Source organism: Chaetomium strumarium, assembly GCF_033439665.1.
Source record: "Chaetomium strumarium strain CBS 333.67 chromosome Unknown B0T15scaffold_4, whole genome shotgun sequence".
NCBI lineage: Eukaryota > Fungi > Ascomycota > Sordariomycetes > Sordariales > Chaetomiaceae > Chaetomium > Chaetomium strumarium.
Genome location: NW_026944432.1, coordinates 3,508,848 through 3,521,506, shown reverse-complemented (window position 1 = coordinate 3,521,506; position 12,659 = coordinate 3,508,848). Strand labels below are relative to the sequence as shown.

General features: G+C 58.3%; 3 protein-coding genes across 3 annotated transcripts; 2 read left to right on the top strand and 1 right to left on the bottom strand.

Annotated features, from left to right (window-relative positions):
* Nucleotides 1-3,270: 3,270 nt before the first annotated feature.
* Nucleotides 3,271-6,021, bottom strand: B0T15DRAFT_218586 (glycoside hydrolase family 3 protein). The gene is made up of 2 exons (XM_062862777.1): nt 5,304-6,021; nt 3,271-5,252 (listed from the first exon to the last, which is right to left on the bottom strand). Exons 1-2 carry the CDS (start codon nt 5,698-5,700, stop codon nt 3,316-3,318), a joined length of 2,334 nt encoding a protein of 777 aa, XP_062721897.1. The 5' UTR covers nt 5,701-6,021; the 3' UTR covers nt 3,271-3,315.
* A 295-nt stretch (nt 6,022-6,316) lies between these two features.
* On the top strand, nt 6,317-9,297 carry B0T15DRAFT_534405 (glycosyl hydrolases family 31-domain-containing protein). The gene is made up of 3 exons (XM_062869436.1): nt 6,317-6,653; nt 6,719-6,873; nt 6,936-9,297. The coding sequence occupies exons 1-3, from the start codon at nt 6,638-6,640 to the stop codon at nt 9,066-9,068; spliced, it is 2,304 nt and encodes a 767-aa protein (XP_062721896.1). The 5' UTR covers nt 6,317-6,637; the 3' UTR covers nt 9,069-9,297.
* Nucleotides 9,298-10,086: 789 nt separating this feature from the next.
* On the top strand, nt 10,087-12,436 carry B0T15DRAFT_218594 (general substrate transporter). The gene is made up of 3 exons (XM_062862778.1): nt 10,087-10,586; nt 10,656-11,060; nt 11,131-12,436. The coding sequence occupies exons 1-3, from the start codon at nt 10,540-10,542 to the stop codon at nt 12,158-12,160; spliced, it is 1,482 nt and encodes a 493-aa protein (XP_062721895.1). The 5' UTR covers nt 10,087-10,539; the 3' UTR covers nt 12,161-12,436.
* The last annotated feature ends 223 nt before the right edge of the window (nt 12,437-12,659 follow it).

Sequence of the window (12,659 nt, the reverse complement as noted above, 5' to 3'; positions counted from 1 at the left end):
TCAAGGGGCAGCCGCAAGACATGTCCGTCGAGCCACAGCGAGATGTCTGCGGGGTCGTCGCCTTCGGGTACTGTTCCCCCCAGGTCGAACCAATTAACCCTGAGACGGTTGTTTACCTCTGTAACACTGCCTAAACGACAGCGTCTGAGAGAGTTTCCACGGCTTGGAAGGGTTTCCTGTTTAGGTTCCTTCCATAGCGTTGTAAGCAGGACACTTGTTACATGCACTGATGCTGATGATGACAACGAATTCGCGGAAGTGTGTGTATGTACAGTACAACTCGCTGAGACGTCCGCGGGGATACGATGACAGATTGCGCAATACGCTTTTCGGCATCTTCTCCTGTTGTAACATCTGCTTCCTCCCCTTGCCTAACCACTTTCTGACTTGATCATCATCTGAATGTCAGCAGCCATCTCAGCAAACGATATATTCTACTCCCCACCCGCTTGGTCAGCTTTCACTAGGGTTTCGCGTGCCCAAGCTGGTCGGTTTCCATCCTAAGCCTCCTGCTATACAAAGGCACATTGCGCAGCGTATCGCCCGCCCATTCCCGCCTGCCCTTCCAAGGTCCGATCACCCGCCGACGGAAACCGTGACCGCATATACATAGTACCTACCTCCGAAGCTGCAGCATGGCCCATTGGAACCAAATCGGGGCTGACTGTACTGCATGCCCCCTCCCAGTCAATCAATCGGGACGACCCGGGTGCTTTGCCCTGCCTGCCGTGTATGTGCGTATGTGTGTGGTGACAGCACATCCGATCATATATGTACATGTTGCTGGGTAAGCGCTAAGGCCCCATGGGGCAAGGCGGGCGTTTGCTTCTGCCGATGCAGGACGTTAGGCTGGTCTTTGTGTGGGACGACGGGAGATTGAAGTGTACAAATTCTTTCGTGGGGATGATGCAACAAGTGGTTACATGACGTGTTCCAGGTTGGTGACGGGAGGTTGTGTGTGTCTGTGTGTGTGTGGTTGAGGTTGTATTGCTGAAGCTGGACTGTGGGAAGGGAGGCCGCCTGTATGTATGTATGGAAGGTATGGAGTAGCGGGCGTCGGTCAAAGGGAGTGGCGGAGACGAAAAGTCGGTTGTTGATTCCGACACAGCCCCTTCCGTCCCCGTCTGGCCGTTCTGGCTCGAAGGTAGGATGAGCAGAGCGGTCTGGCGCTTGAGCATGTGACGTCTTTCATTGTATTGTCTAATACATGTACTTAGATCTGGGGGAGCAGTGGCCCCTGGTGAGCACATCATCCCAAGCGGCGGCCGCTGGACTTCAGATCGGGGAATGTGACTCCGGTTGACGGCGAGCGGCTTGGCGGGCTGTTTCAACGCCGTCCTGAATCACGAACACAAAGGCATGCAAGGTTCAGATGTCCGTCATCCTTAATGGCTTGCTGTTTATTGGACTGCAACAGTATCTACTTTACCTACCCATGTATGGAAGCTGTGGTCATCGGGCCCTCGGGAAGTAGCAGGGCGGCACAGCAAGCAGATTAAATCCGAACCTCATCTGCCAGTGAGAGTGAGAGTGGGAGTGCGAGTGGGATGGTATATGTAGGTCATCATGTGAGTAAGCAAAGCGCGCCGCTGACTTGCAGACGGGTAATTGCTTGAGTTCGACCTTCTTTTGCTTGCCATCGTTCTCTGTCATCCCATCCCATGCACCTCTATAACACCTGCACCAGACATTGTATTAGTAATACTGCACGGTATCATTGTCGTTCCGTCTTGTGAGCATCTGCCCAGCAGATGACAGGGCCATGCCATGGTACTAGTGAGTTCCGGGATCACCCGATATCAACTTCCTGGCCGGAACATCTGAGCTCGGCCGGTCAGGGCCACTGAGGATGTCGGATCTGATGGGGATCACAGCCATGACCAGATGGCCAAGAGTGAGTGGTCTAAACGCGCCTAGATTGCCTAACCGCACTGCGACGTTGCCGAGCTGATGTGAAAAGTCGAGGCTGTGTCATAAGCCCGAAGTGGTGTACATCCAGACTTGCTCCTCGCAGGTTGGAGTCGCACACAGTGAACAGCCTATTGATGGCAGGCTTCTTCTACTGAATCATCTGGAGATGTGTTGAACGTAGGGGGTCACACAGGTTGTATTGCTTGCTTAAGGAGTCTGAGACTCGGGGGACCTTGGTTCCTTATGTACATGGAGAGCCTGGTTCCCAGCTTTCTGCCCCTTGTTCCTGCTGTACCGGTACCTCCAGTACCTAGCTTGTGGTCTCTGCCCCTGATTTCAGCAAGAGGGAGAAGATAGGCAGCTTATAATATCGAGAGTGTGCCTGAAGAAGGCCCGGAGACTTTGATGTCAAATCCGATTGGCTGAGACGAGGCTAACGTACGGTACATACTACGCCGGCACACGGACACGTACCAGCACTATGCTAGTAGGTCTGTTGTTTTTGTTAGATGAAGAATGCATTGTTTTCCTATTGCTATCGCCATTGATCTGGTCAACTGGCCTCTCGTCCTCTGGGTGTGGCCCTCTTTAAGCTCAAGACGATCTACCCTGTAGCAGAAGTACGTATGTCTGATATCATCTGGCTCTCAGAAGCGGCTCAACGACACTCGCGGCTACGTGCTGGATCAACATCCGCGTTTGCACCATGTGTCGCCCCCTGGAAGACAGGTACTAGTAATCAAGCTGTAAGTACCAGCAGATATCTTAAGTACAACCCTCCGATCCTTTCCATCGTCCATCTTGATAAGTACTAGTAGTATTCATGCACTAGGTTGTCGTCTTTTGGCCAAACGTTAGACCGCGCATTGAGAGTTGAGACCAGTAAGAATCACTTGCGGGGTTGACCATGCAAAGGAATCCCAACGCCGCTGGATGGTCTTGATAGCCCAGATTACCTGGCTCCCGCACAACCGGAAGTGCACAAGAGATTGCGTGTGGTGGCAGGACTCGCTGCATTGGTCGCGGTGTCCCGTTTGAGGGTAGGCCTCTTGCACAGATTACGGATGCCGAAGGAAGCAATAACACTTTGGGCTATTCACATTTATTGTGTGCTCTGTCGAGTTATCAAAACACGCTGCTACTTGGGATGAAAACTGGCTAAGGAGTCTTTTTACATGCCGGCGTCAACACTGGGCGACTTGGGTTGGCCAACGGAAAGCTTAGGTAGTTTATCTTAAGTGTTGTGGTGTGACAGTGCTCCGTCCTGCGGTAGGTCCAAGTCTCCCCAGGGAAAGAAGTGTAAAGCACTTGTAAGTGGGTATGCTACGACGTAGTCCTTTCAGTTACACATTAGATTGATGATTACCGCAAGCAAAGCTATAATATACTACTAGTAGTAACACATCACTTAAGGGTGACGGTGACGTTCCCCCTGAAATCGTTGCTCGACGCACCGACGAGGAACACAAAGTCGCCGGGCTCGACAACGTACTTCATCCTCACGTTCCAGACGCCCAGATCCTGCATCTTGACGCTGATGCTGACCCGCTTGCTCTCCCCCGCCTTGAGCGCCACCTTCTGGAACCCCTTCAGCTGGACGTTGGGCACCACAACACTGGCGATCACGTCCTTGATGTACAGCTGGACCACCTCCTTCCCGTCCCTCTGCGACGTGTTCTTCACCGTCACGCTCACCGTGACGGTATCCTTGGCGGTCACGGTGCTCTTGTCCACCTGGACATCGCTGTACTCAAACGAGGAGTAGCTCAGGCCGTAGCCAAACTCGTACAGCGGACGCGGGTCGCCGAGCACGTACTGGTGGCCGAAGACGAGCGTGCCGTTCTCGTAGGCCGCGCCGGCGTCCGGGCTGGCGGGCCGGCCCGAGTTCCAGTGGTCGTAGTAGACGGGCAGGTCGCCCACGCTGCGCGGGAAGCTGACCGAGAGCCGGCCGCTGGGGTTGACGTCGCCGAAGAGCACGGATGCCAGGGCGGCGCCGCCCTGCTCGGAGGGGTAGAACTGCTGGACGAGCGCCGCCGCGTTTTCCGAGATCCACGGCGCGGTGATCGGCTTGCCCGACGAGAAGATCACGACGGTCGGTTTGCCCGTGGCGACGATGGCGCGCACCAGGGGCTCCTGGGCGCCGACTAGGTGGAGGCTGTTGACGTCGACGTGCTCGCCGGTTGTGGCGTTGAGGCCTGCCCATAGCTCGTTCTGGTCGCGGCTCCAGGTGCCGACTACGACGACGGCGACGTCGGCGGCTTCGGCGGCTGCGATGGCCTCGGCGAAGCCGTCTTCGGAACTGGACCAGCGCTCGCAGCCTTTGGCGTAGGTGACCTTGCCCGTGCTCGCCGCTCTGATGCCGTCGAGCGGGGTGACGCCGTAGGTGGAGGCGTTAGCGATAACGTAGTCGCCGTAGTTCATGAAGCCGTGCGCCATCGGGCCGATGACGGCGACGGAAGCGTCCTTGCGCAGGGGAAGGACGTTGTTGTGGTTCTCGAGCAGCACGATGGATTCCTCATCGATCTTCTTGGCTAGCGCGATATGCTCGGCCGTATGGATCGACTTGTTCCACTCGCTCGAGGGGACGCCGGGGAAGGGGTTCTCGAAGAGGCCCAGCTCAAACTTGGCCCTGAGGACGCGCGAGACAGCCGTGTCGACGATTTTCTTGTCGAGCTTGCCGCTCGCCACCAGCTCCGGGATCTTCTCGAACGAGTAAGAGCCGCCGCCCATCTCGGAATCGCCACCCGCGGGGAGGATGTACTGGACGATGGCCGTCTTGTCGATGGGGTCCGCCGCGCACATCCTGAAGTCCTTGCAGAGCCGGTCGGAGGCGCCGGCGTCGGTCATGGTGTAGTACTTGTACTTCCACTCGTCCCGGAGGATGTCGGTCAGCAGGTGGGCATCGGCCACGGCCGGAATGCCGTCGTAGCTGTGGTATGCAGTCATGATGGAGAAGGCGCCTCCGTCGATGATAGCCCGCTTATACGAAGGAAGGAAGGTAGTCCGGAGCTCTCTCTCGCCACCGTGAGCCGGGCCCGTGTTGAGACCCTGCTCGGTCACACCGAAGGCGGCAAAGTGCTTGACCATGGCACTCACACCCGTCCCCTGAATGCCCTTTACATAAGCAAGGCCCATTTCCCCAGCAAGGAAACCGTCCTCTCCATACATCTCCTCGACGCGGCCGTGGCGAAGTTCGCGTGCCAGGTCGACGACCGGGGCAAAGATTTGGTTCACGCCCATGGCACGCGCCTCTTTGCCAATGGCAGCCGCCATCTGTCCAATCAGCTCTGGATCCCATGAGCAAGCATGGGCGATCGGAGAGTTGAAGATGGTGGCATTGACTGAGACGGTTCAGCAGTTGGCCGCGGCATGGAGGACCAGGATGGACTTACATGCCAGGAAACCGTGGAGACCCTCTGTCTGCACAAATGCGGGGATGCCGAGATAGGTGCTGTTTTGGATGTAGTCCTGGGCGACTTTGATGTTCTCCCAAATCCATTTGTTGGGAACGGCGACGCCAACATAGAACGAGCTGCCCCTATCCTCGGTGCTCCACTCCAGACCGGTCTTGTTGAAGGCACCCGTCGTATCGTTCATCCAATTACGGATATCGCCCTGGACAAGCTGCGATGCTTTCTCCTCGATGGTCATGCGAGAAAGCAGATCTTTCACGCGCGCGTCGACCGAGGCCTTCGGGTTCTTGTAGACGGCATTCTTGAGACTGGGACGACCTTGGTCGGCGGCTAGGGCCGTTGCCGCAAGAAGCAGGGCGGACGATGCGAACCTCATGGTTCCCGTTCACGATCGACTGCTTGAGTCGTCACGTCAAGGCGGTCGAGGTTGGGGAGGCCCAGGTGATGAAATTGAACCGGATACCGGCTGAGCAAAGGGTCGCATAGTGGAAAGTAAATACAGATAAGTTATACAATGTCTTTATATCTGAGACTAAAATCTTGAAGCACATGGTGATCGTCCTCCCTGCCGTGTCGCCGGAACTGGCGGCAAAGGCATCGGCATGGGTTTTCTCCGTGTGAAGCGATCCGCAACGTCGGGACTGACATACTTCTAGATCGGGCAGGTGGTCGATGTTGCTAGTCGACGACATCGGCTTGGCTGGTGGGTTTAAGCGGCGGCTGTTCCGGGCCGTAGTGCCTCAACACCATACGCGATCTTGCTTGTGGCCCGACAGAATGCGTCTTGCAGCCTTGGCTGCAGCATGCATGGCGAGAACCTAATCGATCACCTGTTGAAAGCATTCTTTAGTTGGGAAGCTGATGTGTTGGTGAGGTGGCTGAGGGTGGGTTCGATTTGGAGAATTTGGAGAAATCCCCGCAGTGGGTCACTGTGGCTTTCTACTTTTCGATCCGTTTGACTCCACCAATCGGCTTTCGGTCAGCTTTCGCCCGATTGCCGAGCCAAGGGCGTGGGCAGATGCAAACAGGCGGGAGCAGCAACTCCATCAAGAAATCCTACAAACCCGCGAGACTCGGAGTCGGCACCGTCCTCTACCCCACGTCTTTGTGGATTTGCGGGATGCGGCACGCAGACGCGATGTTGAGTGGGATGACGGCGGACACGGGGCATGCGCTGACCTTGAGAGGGGTCATGGGGTCTTTTATCGCCGTCTCCTTTTGTCAGTACTAGCTTCGACAAACGCTTGCCTTTGCCAGAGAATTGTCTCGGTTGAGAAACTGCAGGTTGTGTGACTGTGACTGCTCAAGTAACAATGAGGTTTCGTGACGGTATGTTCTCTCACACTGCTTAGGCAGACCACCTCGACGAAGGTCCCTAATAATAAGCGGTCTAGGACAATGGCTTGTTGCCGAGGGCGTGCGGATCGAGTATGCGGAGGAGGTGTACCGCATTACCCCAACGGCTTCTGGCAAGGGTATCAGCCTCCTGTGCCCGACGCGCAAGATTATGACGCGCGGCGACACGCTGAATCTCAGTACTCTCAGCATTGTATGTTGTAATAATCCGGCAGCTAGGAGGGAGCCCGTTCTGACGTCCATTGCCGTATCCAGGACGTGGAAGCCGCCTTTGACGGTGTCATTTCAGTTGAGACAACCCATTGGCAGGGCGCTGTTCGTCGCGGCCCTGACTTCGAGCTCTTCCCAGCCGGCCGCCCAGATGTCGATGCAAAGATCACGACGGACGAGGCCGGCACTACGCTGTCTGCCGGGAGCCTCTCGGCCACCGTGAGCGGCAAGCCGCACGACTTCGCCATCTCCTTCCACCCGACCGACAACAAGCAGAAGCCGCTGACCACTCTCCTCAACCGGTCCGTCGGGCTGGCCTACACGCCCGCGCCGAGCACGCCGATGCAGCTGGCCGACATGCGCGACTTCAAGCACTACATCTTCACCCAAACAACCCTCGGTGTCGGCGAGTCCATCCACGGCCTCGGGGAGCGTTTCGGCCCCTTCAACAAGGTCGGCCAGACGGTCAACCTGTGGAACGCAGACGGGGGCACGTCCTCGGACCAGGCGTACAAAAACATCAGCTTCTGGATGAGCTCGCGCGGCTATGGCGTCTTCATCGACACGCCCGAGCGCGTCGAGCTCGAGATCGGAAGCGAGCGGTGCTGCCGCCTGCAGACGAGCATCGAGGGTCAGAGGCTGCGCTGGTTCCTCATCTATGGCCCGTCTCCGCGCGAGATCCTGCGCAAGTACTCGATCCTCACCGGCGCGCCGGGCGCGGTGCCTGCCTGGTCGTTCGGCCTGTGGCTCAGCACGTCCTTCACCACGTCGTACGACGAGAAGACGGTCAACAGCTTCCTCGCCGGCATGCAGGCGCGCGACATCCCCGTCGAGGTCTTCCACTTCGACTGCTTCTGGCTCAAGGCGTTCCAGTGGTGCGACTTCGAGTTCGACCGCGACATGTTCCCGGACCCCAAGGGCCAGATCACGCGCCTCAAGGCCGACGGCATCGTCAAGAAGGTCTGCGTCTGGACGAACCCCTACCTCGGCCAGGCATCGCCCGTCTTCGCCGAGGCGGCGGCCAAGGGCTATCTGCTGAAGCGCAAGAACGGCGACATCTTCCAGTGGGACCTGTGGCAGACGGGCATGGGCATCGTCGACTTCACCAACCCGGAGGCGTGCGCCTGGTTCGTCAGCTGCCTCGAGCGGCTGTTCGACACGGGCGTCGACAGCATCAAGACCGACTTTGGCGAGCGCATCCCCTGGGAGGACGTGCAGTGGTTCGACACGACGGTCGACCCCCGGCGCATGCACAACTACTACGCCTTCGTCTACAACAAGCTGGTCTACGAGGCGCTGCAGAGGCGCTACGGCGCCACCGAGGCCGTTCTGTTCGCGCGCACGGCCACGGCGGGCACGCAGCGCTTCCCGCTCACCTGGGGCGGCGACTGCGAGTCGACGCCCGAGGCCATGGCCGAGTCGCTGCGCGGCGGGCTGTCGCTCGGCCTGAGCGGCTTCGCCTTCTGGAGCGTCGACATCGGCGGTTTCGAGGGCCACCCGCCGCCGTGGATCTACAAGCGCTGGGTGGCCTTCGGCCTGCTGTGCTCGCACTCGCGCCTGCACGGGTCCAACTCGTACCGCGTGCCCTGGACCGTCGACGACGACGACGCCTCCGACGAGGGCTGCTCGGCCACGCTGCGCACGTGGACCCACCTCAAGGCGCGCCTCATGCCCTACCTCTTCTCGCAGGCGCAGCACTGCGTCCAGAACGGCCTGCCGCTCAGCCTGCGCGCCATGTGCATCGAGTTCCCCGACGACCCGACCGCCTGGACGCTGGACCGCCAGTTCATGCTGGGCGACAGCGTGCTCGTGGCGCCGGTGTTTGAGGAGGACGGCACGGTGCAGTTCTACCTGCCGGCGGGCCAATGGACCAGCTTCTTTACGGGCGAGGTCAGGAGCGGGCCCGGCTGGTTTACCGAGGTGCATGGCTTCGGCACGCTCCCGCTCTACGTCCGCCCCAACACGCTGCTGGTGCTGGGCAGGGAGGGCGAGAAGCGGACGGTGTACGACTATACGAGCGATGTGGAGGTGAGGAGCTACTTCGCCGGAGAGGGCGCTAGGGCTGTGCTGGTTGATAGCGACGGCAAGACGGTGGGCACGCTGGAGGTGAAGAACGGAGAGATCACGGGGAAGGAGGCCTTGAAGGGCGATTCTGTTGTTACTGTTGTAAGTGCGTAGTGTAGAGGCAGGGTAGTAGCGATCACATGCATCATGAATCGTGCATCACTCTGTCCTGGATGTCTGTGATGTGGGGCTCTGGCGGTTTCCCGACTTTCCGGGTCACGGATCATATGTACTACACATTCCTCTCCATGGTCTGAGCCTGGTCCCAGTTAGCCAACACGTGAAATCAAACTTGGTTGCCATCATCAAACACAAGTTCCACTCATTCAGCCCGCCTGCCCATCCTCTGCAGCAGAAACTTCCTCTCTCTCTCTCTCTCTCTCTCTCACTCCGCATTCAAACCTGCTTTGTCCGCCCAGAGTTGAGGTCCTCGGCTCTTGGAAGGATCGCGACCCTTGTCACATGAGCCTCTTGTTTTGACCAAGAGAGGACCCAATCAGCGTGTTGCCTGCCGCCTACCCTCGCCTGCAGTCAGTCCACATCTCCACGGCCAGTCTTCTGTCGTACAAAGGTTCTGGATCGGCCCGAACTTCCGGGTTTGCCCAGACAGAGAGAGAGAGGAACTTCGTCGAAGCTCGGTGTCTTTTGTCGCGGTGAAGAGGACGAGACAACGACGAAAAACATGGATCAGCCTAGTTGAGTCTGGGTATTGAGACATTTCACGATGTGGGCTACTACTGTAGTTACCGGTGACACACAATGGAGAAAGCACACCCGAGGAACAAAGCACGGAGTCCGTTCTTGAAGCACCTTCGAAAACAAACCCCTCTTTTCAGCAACGCTTATTAGGTACGACCGTTATCCGTGTTAATACGGAGGGATGTGCTCTCTTAAGATCGAACATGATGTGAACCTAAAATATCTTCCTGTGCCCAGCCGGCGCTGGCACCGCCGAGCTGTCTTCAAAAAGTCTGGTCGAACCACGGCCCGACCCGGGACGTTGACCTCTTTACGGAAGGCTCCCGAGGGCATCTGTTGGTCCCATGAGACCACTGTTTGCAGCAGTCCTCGTCCTCCCCCATGGCTCTGAGCTCTCTCCCCACGGTGGGGACCAGCGCGGTCGATGGTCTGAGTACTGAGTCCTGAGTGGTGGGCTTTTAGAGGCGCACGAATCAAATCCGACCGAATTGAGCCTGAAAAAAACCCCCCCCGATGGCTCCTGGGAACGCGGGGTGCGGTGTGGACTATGTGGAGTGGTAGGATTTACCCCAAGTCTCCCCCAAACCTGTCCAACCACGAGGCGAGTGGGGAGTTGCGTCCGAACCCTGGTTCGATCAAGTTCGGTTGCAACCGGTGATCCAGGGAGGTGGTTCGGAGCGAAAAAGGCTTTCCCCTTGCAAGGTAGGCGGGCGTGTGTGGTGTGTGGTTGGTGATGGCCAGACGCACATTCCGGGTAGGGCATACGTATATAAGCAGGGTGTGCCGATGGCATCCCGCGATGGGCGGACTTTCTTTCCGGGGACTTGTTGGGACCGTGTGGTGGAATCTAGGGCACTATACTAAACTCCAGGCCTGACAACCAACCATGGGGAAAATCTTCAATATCAGCCTGGCGGCCTTTGCCGCCACAGGGTATGTTGTAGCCTATAGGGGATCTGGTTAATGTTTGTATGCATGCTCACAAAGAATGTGCGGCCGCAGCTCGTTCCTGTTCGGCTACGACTCGGGCGTCATGACCGACGTGATCGCCTCCAAGAACTTCCTCGAATTCTTCCACACGGACAAGGGCACGCCCATCATCGGCGCCATCAACAGCACCTTCTCGGGCGGCGCCGTCTTCGGCTCGCTGATGGGCGGCCTGACCATGGACCGGTACGGGCGGCGGAAGACCATCATGATCGGCGCCCTGATCGCCCTCGTGGGCTCCATCCTGCAGGGCGCCGCCCAGAACCTCGCCATGATCCTCGTCGGCCGCATCATTGCCGGCTGGGCCGTCGGCCTGCTGAGCATGTCGGTGCCCGTGTACCAGTCGGAGTGTGCCCACCCCAAGATCCGCGGTCTGATCGTCGGCCTGTCGCAGCAGATGATTGGGGTTGGTTTCATCGTGTAAGTCTTTTTCGTTATGTTACTAGCCGACTCCCTTACTACTAGTAGTCCCGCTAACCGAGAACGACAGCTCTACCTGGGTCGGGTACGGCTCGGCGCACGCGGAAGGCGACTTGGGCCAGTTCCAGTGGCGCTTTCCGCTTGCCTTCCAGGCGCTGCCGGCGCTGATGCTCGTCTGCGGCATCATGTTCTTCCCGGAGTCGCCGCGGCACCTGATGGAGATCGACCGCGAGGAGGAGGCGATGCGGGTGCTGCGCAAGCTGCACTACGACGGCAGCAACGACGAGTGGATCCAGCACGAGTTCCACGAGATCAAGACGACCATCGCGGCCGAGAAGGCCATCACGGTGCCCGGGTGGCGCATCATGTTCACGGTGCCGCAGTGGCGCACACGCCTCATGCACGGCGTGGCCGTCCAGGTCTTCACCCAGTTCACCGGCATCAACGTCATCGGCTACTACCAGACCCAGATGTACGAGGCGCTGGGCATCACGGACAAGCGCGCGCTGATGGTGGCGGGCATCTACAACTGCATGGGCCCGCTCGCCAACCTGATCTTCATCACCTTCCTGATCGACCGCGTCGGCCGGCGGCGCCCCCTGCTGTGGGGCACGGTGGCCATTGCCATCGCGCTGGTCTGCGAGGCGGCCATCAACAGCCAGATCGACAGGGCGAACCCGCAGCACGGCCTCTCCATCGGCGGCGTCTTCTTCCTGTTCTGCGTGACCGTCATCTTCTCGCTCTCGTGGGGCCCCATCTCGTGGGTGTACATGTCCGAGGTGATGCCCATGCAGATCCGCGCCCGCGGCAACGCCTTCGCCACGGGCATCGGCAACTGGCTGGTCTCGACCTTCTGGTCGCAGGTCTCGCCCATCGCGCTCAAGGACCTCAACTGGAAGTTCTACTTCCTGTTTGTGGCCTGGGACCTGGTCGTCACCATCCCGATCGTGTACTTCTTCTTCAAGGAGACCAAGCAGCTGTCGCTCGAGGAGATCGATCTCTTGTTTGGCGAGCGCTCGCTGGGCACGCTGCCCAAGGACCTCAACAAGGGCGAGCTGGCGCAGCCGGAGCAGCATGTTGAGGGGGAAAAGGTGGCGTGAGATAGATAGCAGCGGGGAGGAACAGTGAGGTGTGGGAGGATAAAAGGCGAGGAGTAGTACTAAGTAATAATCAGACGCTTGTCTAGCAATTAAATACACAGGTTCCGAACAGGAGCATAGCATAGAGAAGCAGTTACGACACATAACCATTGATCTCTGGGATCGTGCGCCCTGACATGGTGCAAGAAGTCGGGCAATGGATTAAATTTGTGGACTTGCTCGCGTGGGATAGTTGAGACCGCTTAATTCGGGAAGACTGGCACCAGTGAGCTGATATGGAGCACTTCATACTCCGGGTTGAGGTACAGGTTACAGCACTCGGTTCAATCTGGGCCCCTGGGGTATTGGGGGATGGGTAGGTGCACACGGTAGAAGTCGAGCGTAGCCCGCCTCGCCTTGTGATTAACCCACAGCAGAGGACTGAGTGACACAGCATAGCCGCGGTCACCGATTTCCACTGTATAGCGCCGGCCACTGACGACCCTGCCCAGGCTCCTGC

Bases quoted from the DNA above. Each gene is read 5' to 3' on its own strand.
- B0T15DRAFT_218594 (XM_062862778.1), top strand. From the start codon at position 10,540: ATGGGGAAAATCTTCAATATCAGCCTGGCGGCCTTTGCCGCCACAGG. The intron at 10,587-10,655 runs GTATGTTGTAGC...GTGCGGCCGCAG, and splicing joins GCGGCCTTTGCCGCCACAGG to CTCGTTCCTGTTCGGCTACG. The intron at 11,061-11,130 runs GTAAGTCTTTTT...CGAGAACGACAG, and splicing joins ATTGGGGTTGGTTTCATCGT to CTCTACCTGGGTCGGGTACG.
- B0T15DRAFT_534405 (XM_062869436.1), top strand. The intron at 6,874-6,935 runs GTATGTTGTAAT...TGCCGTATCCAG, and splicing joins ATCTCAGTACTCTCAGCATT to GACGTGGAAGCCGCCTTTGA.
- B0T15DRAFT_218586 (XM_062862777.1), bottom strand. From the start codon at position 5,700: ATGAGGTTCGCATCGTCCGCCCTGCTTCTTGCGGCAACGGCCCTAGCC. The intron at 5,253-5,303 runs GTAAGTCCATCC...GAACCGTCTCAG, and splicing joins TCTCCACGGTTTCCTGGCAT to TCAATGCCACCATCTTCAAC.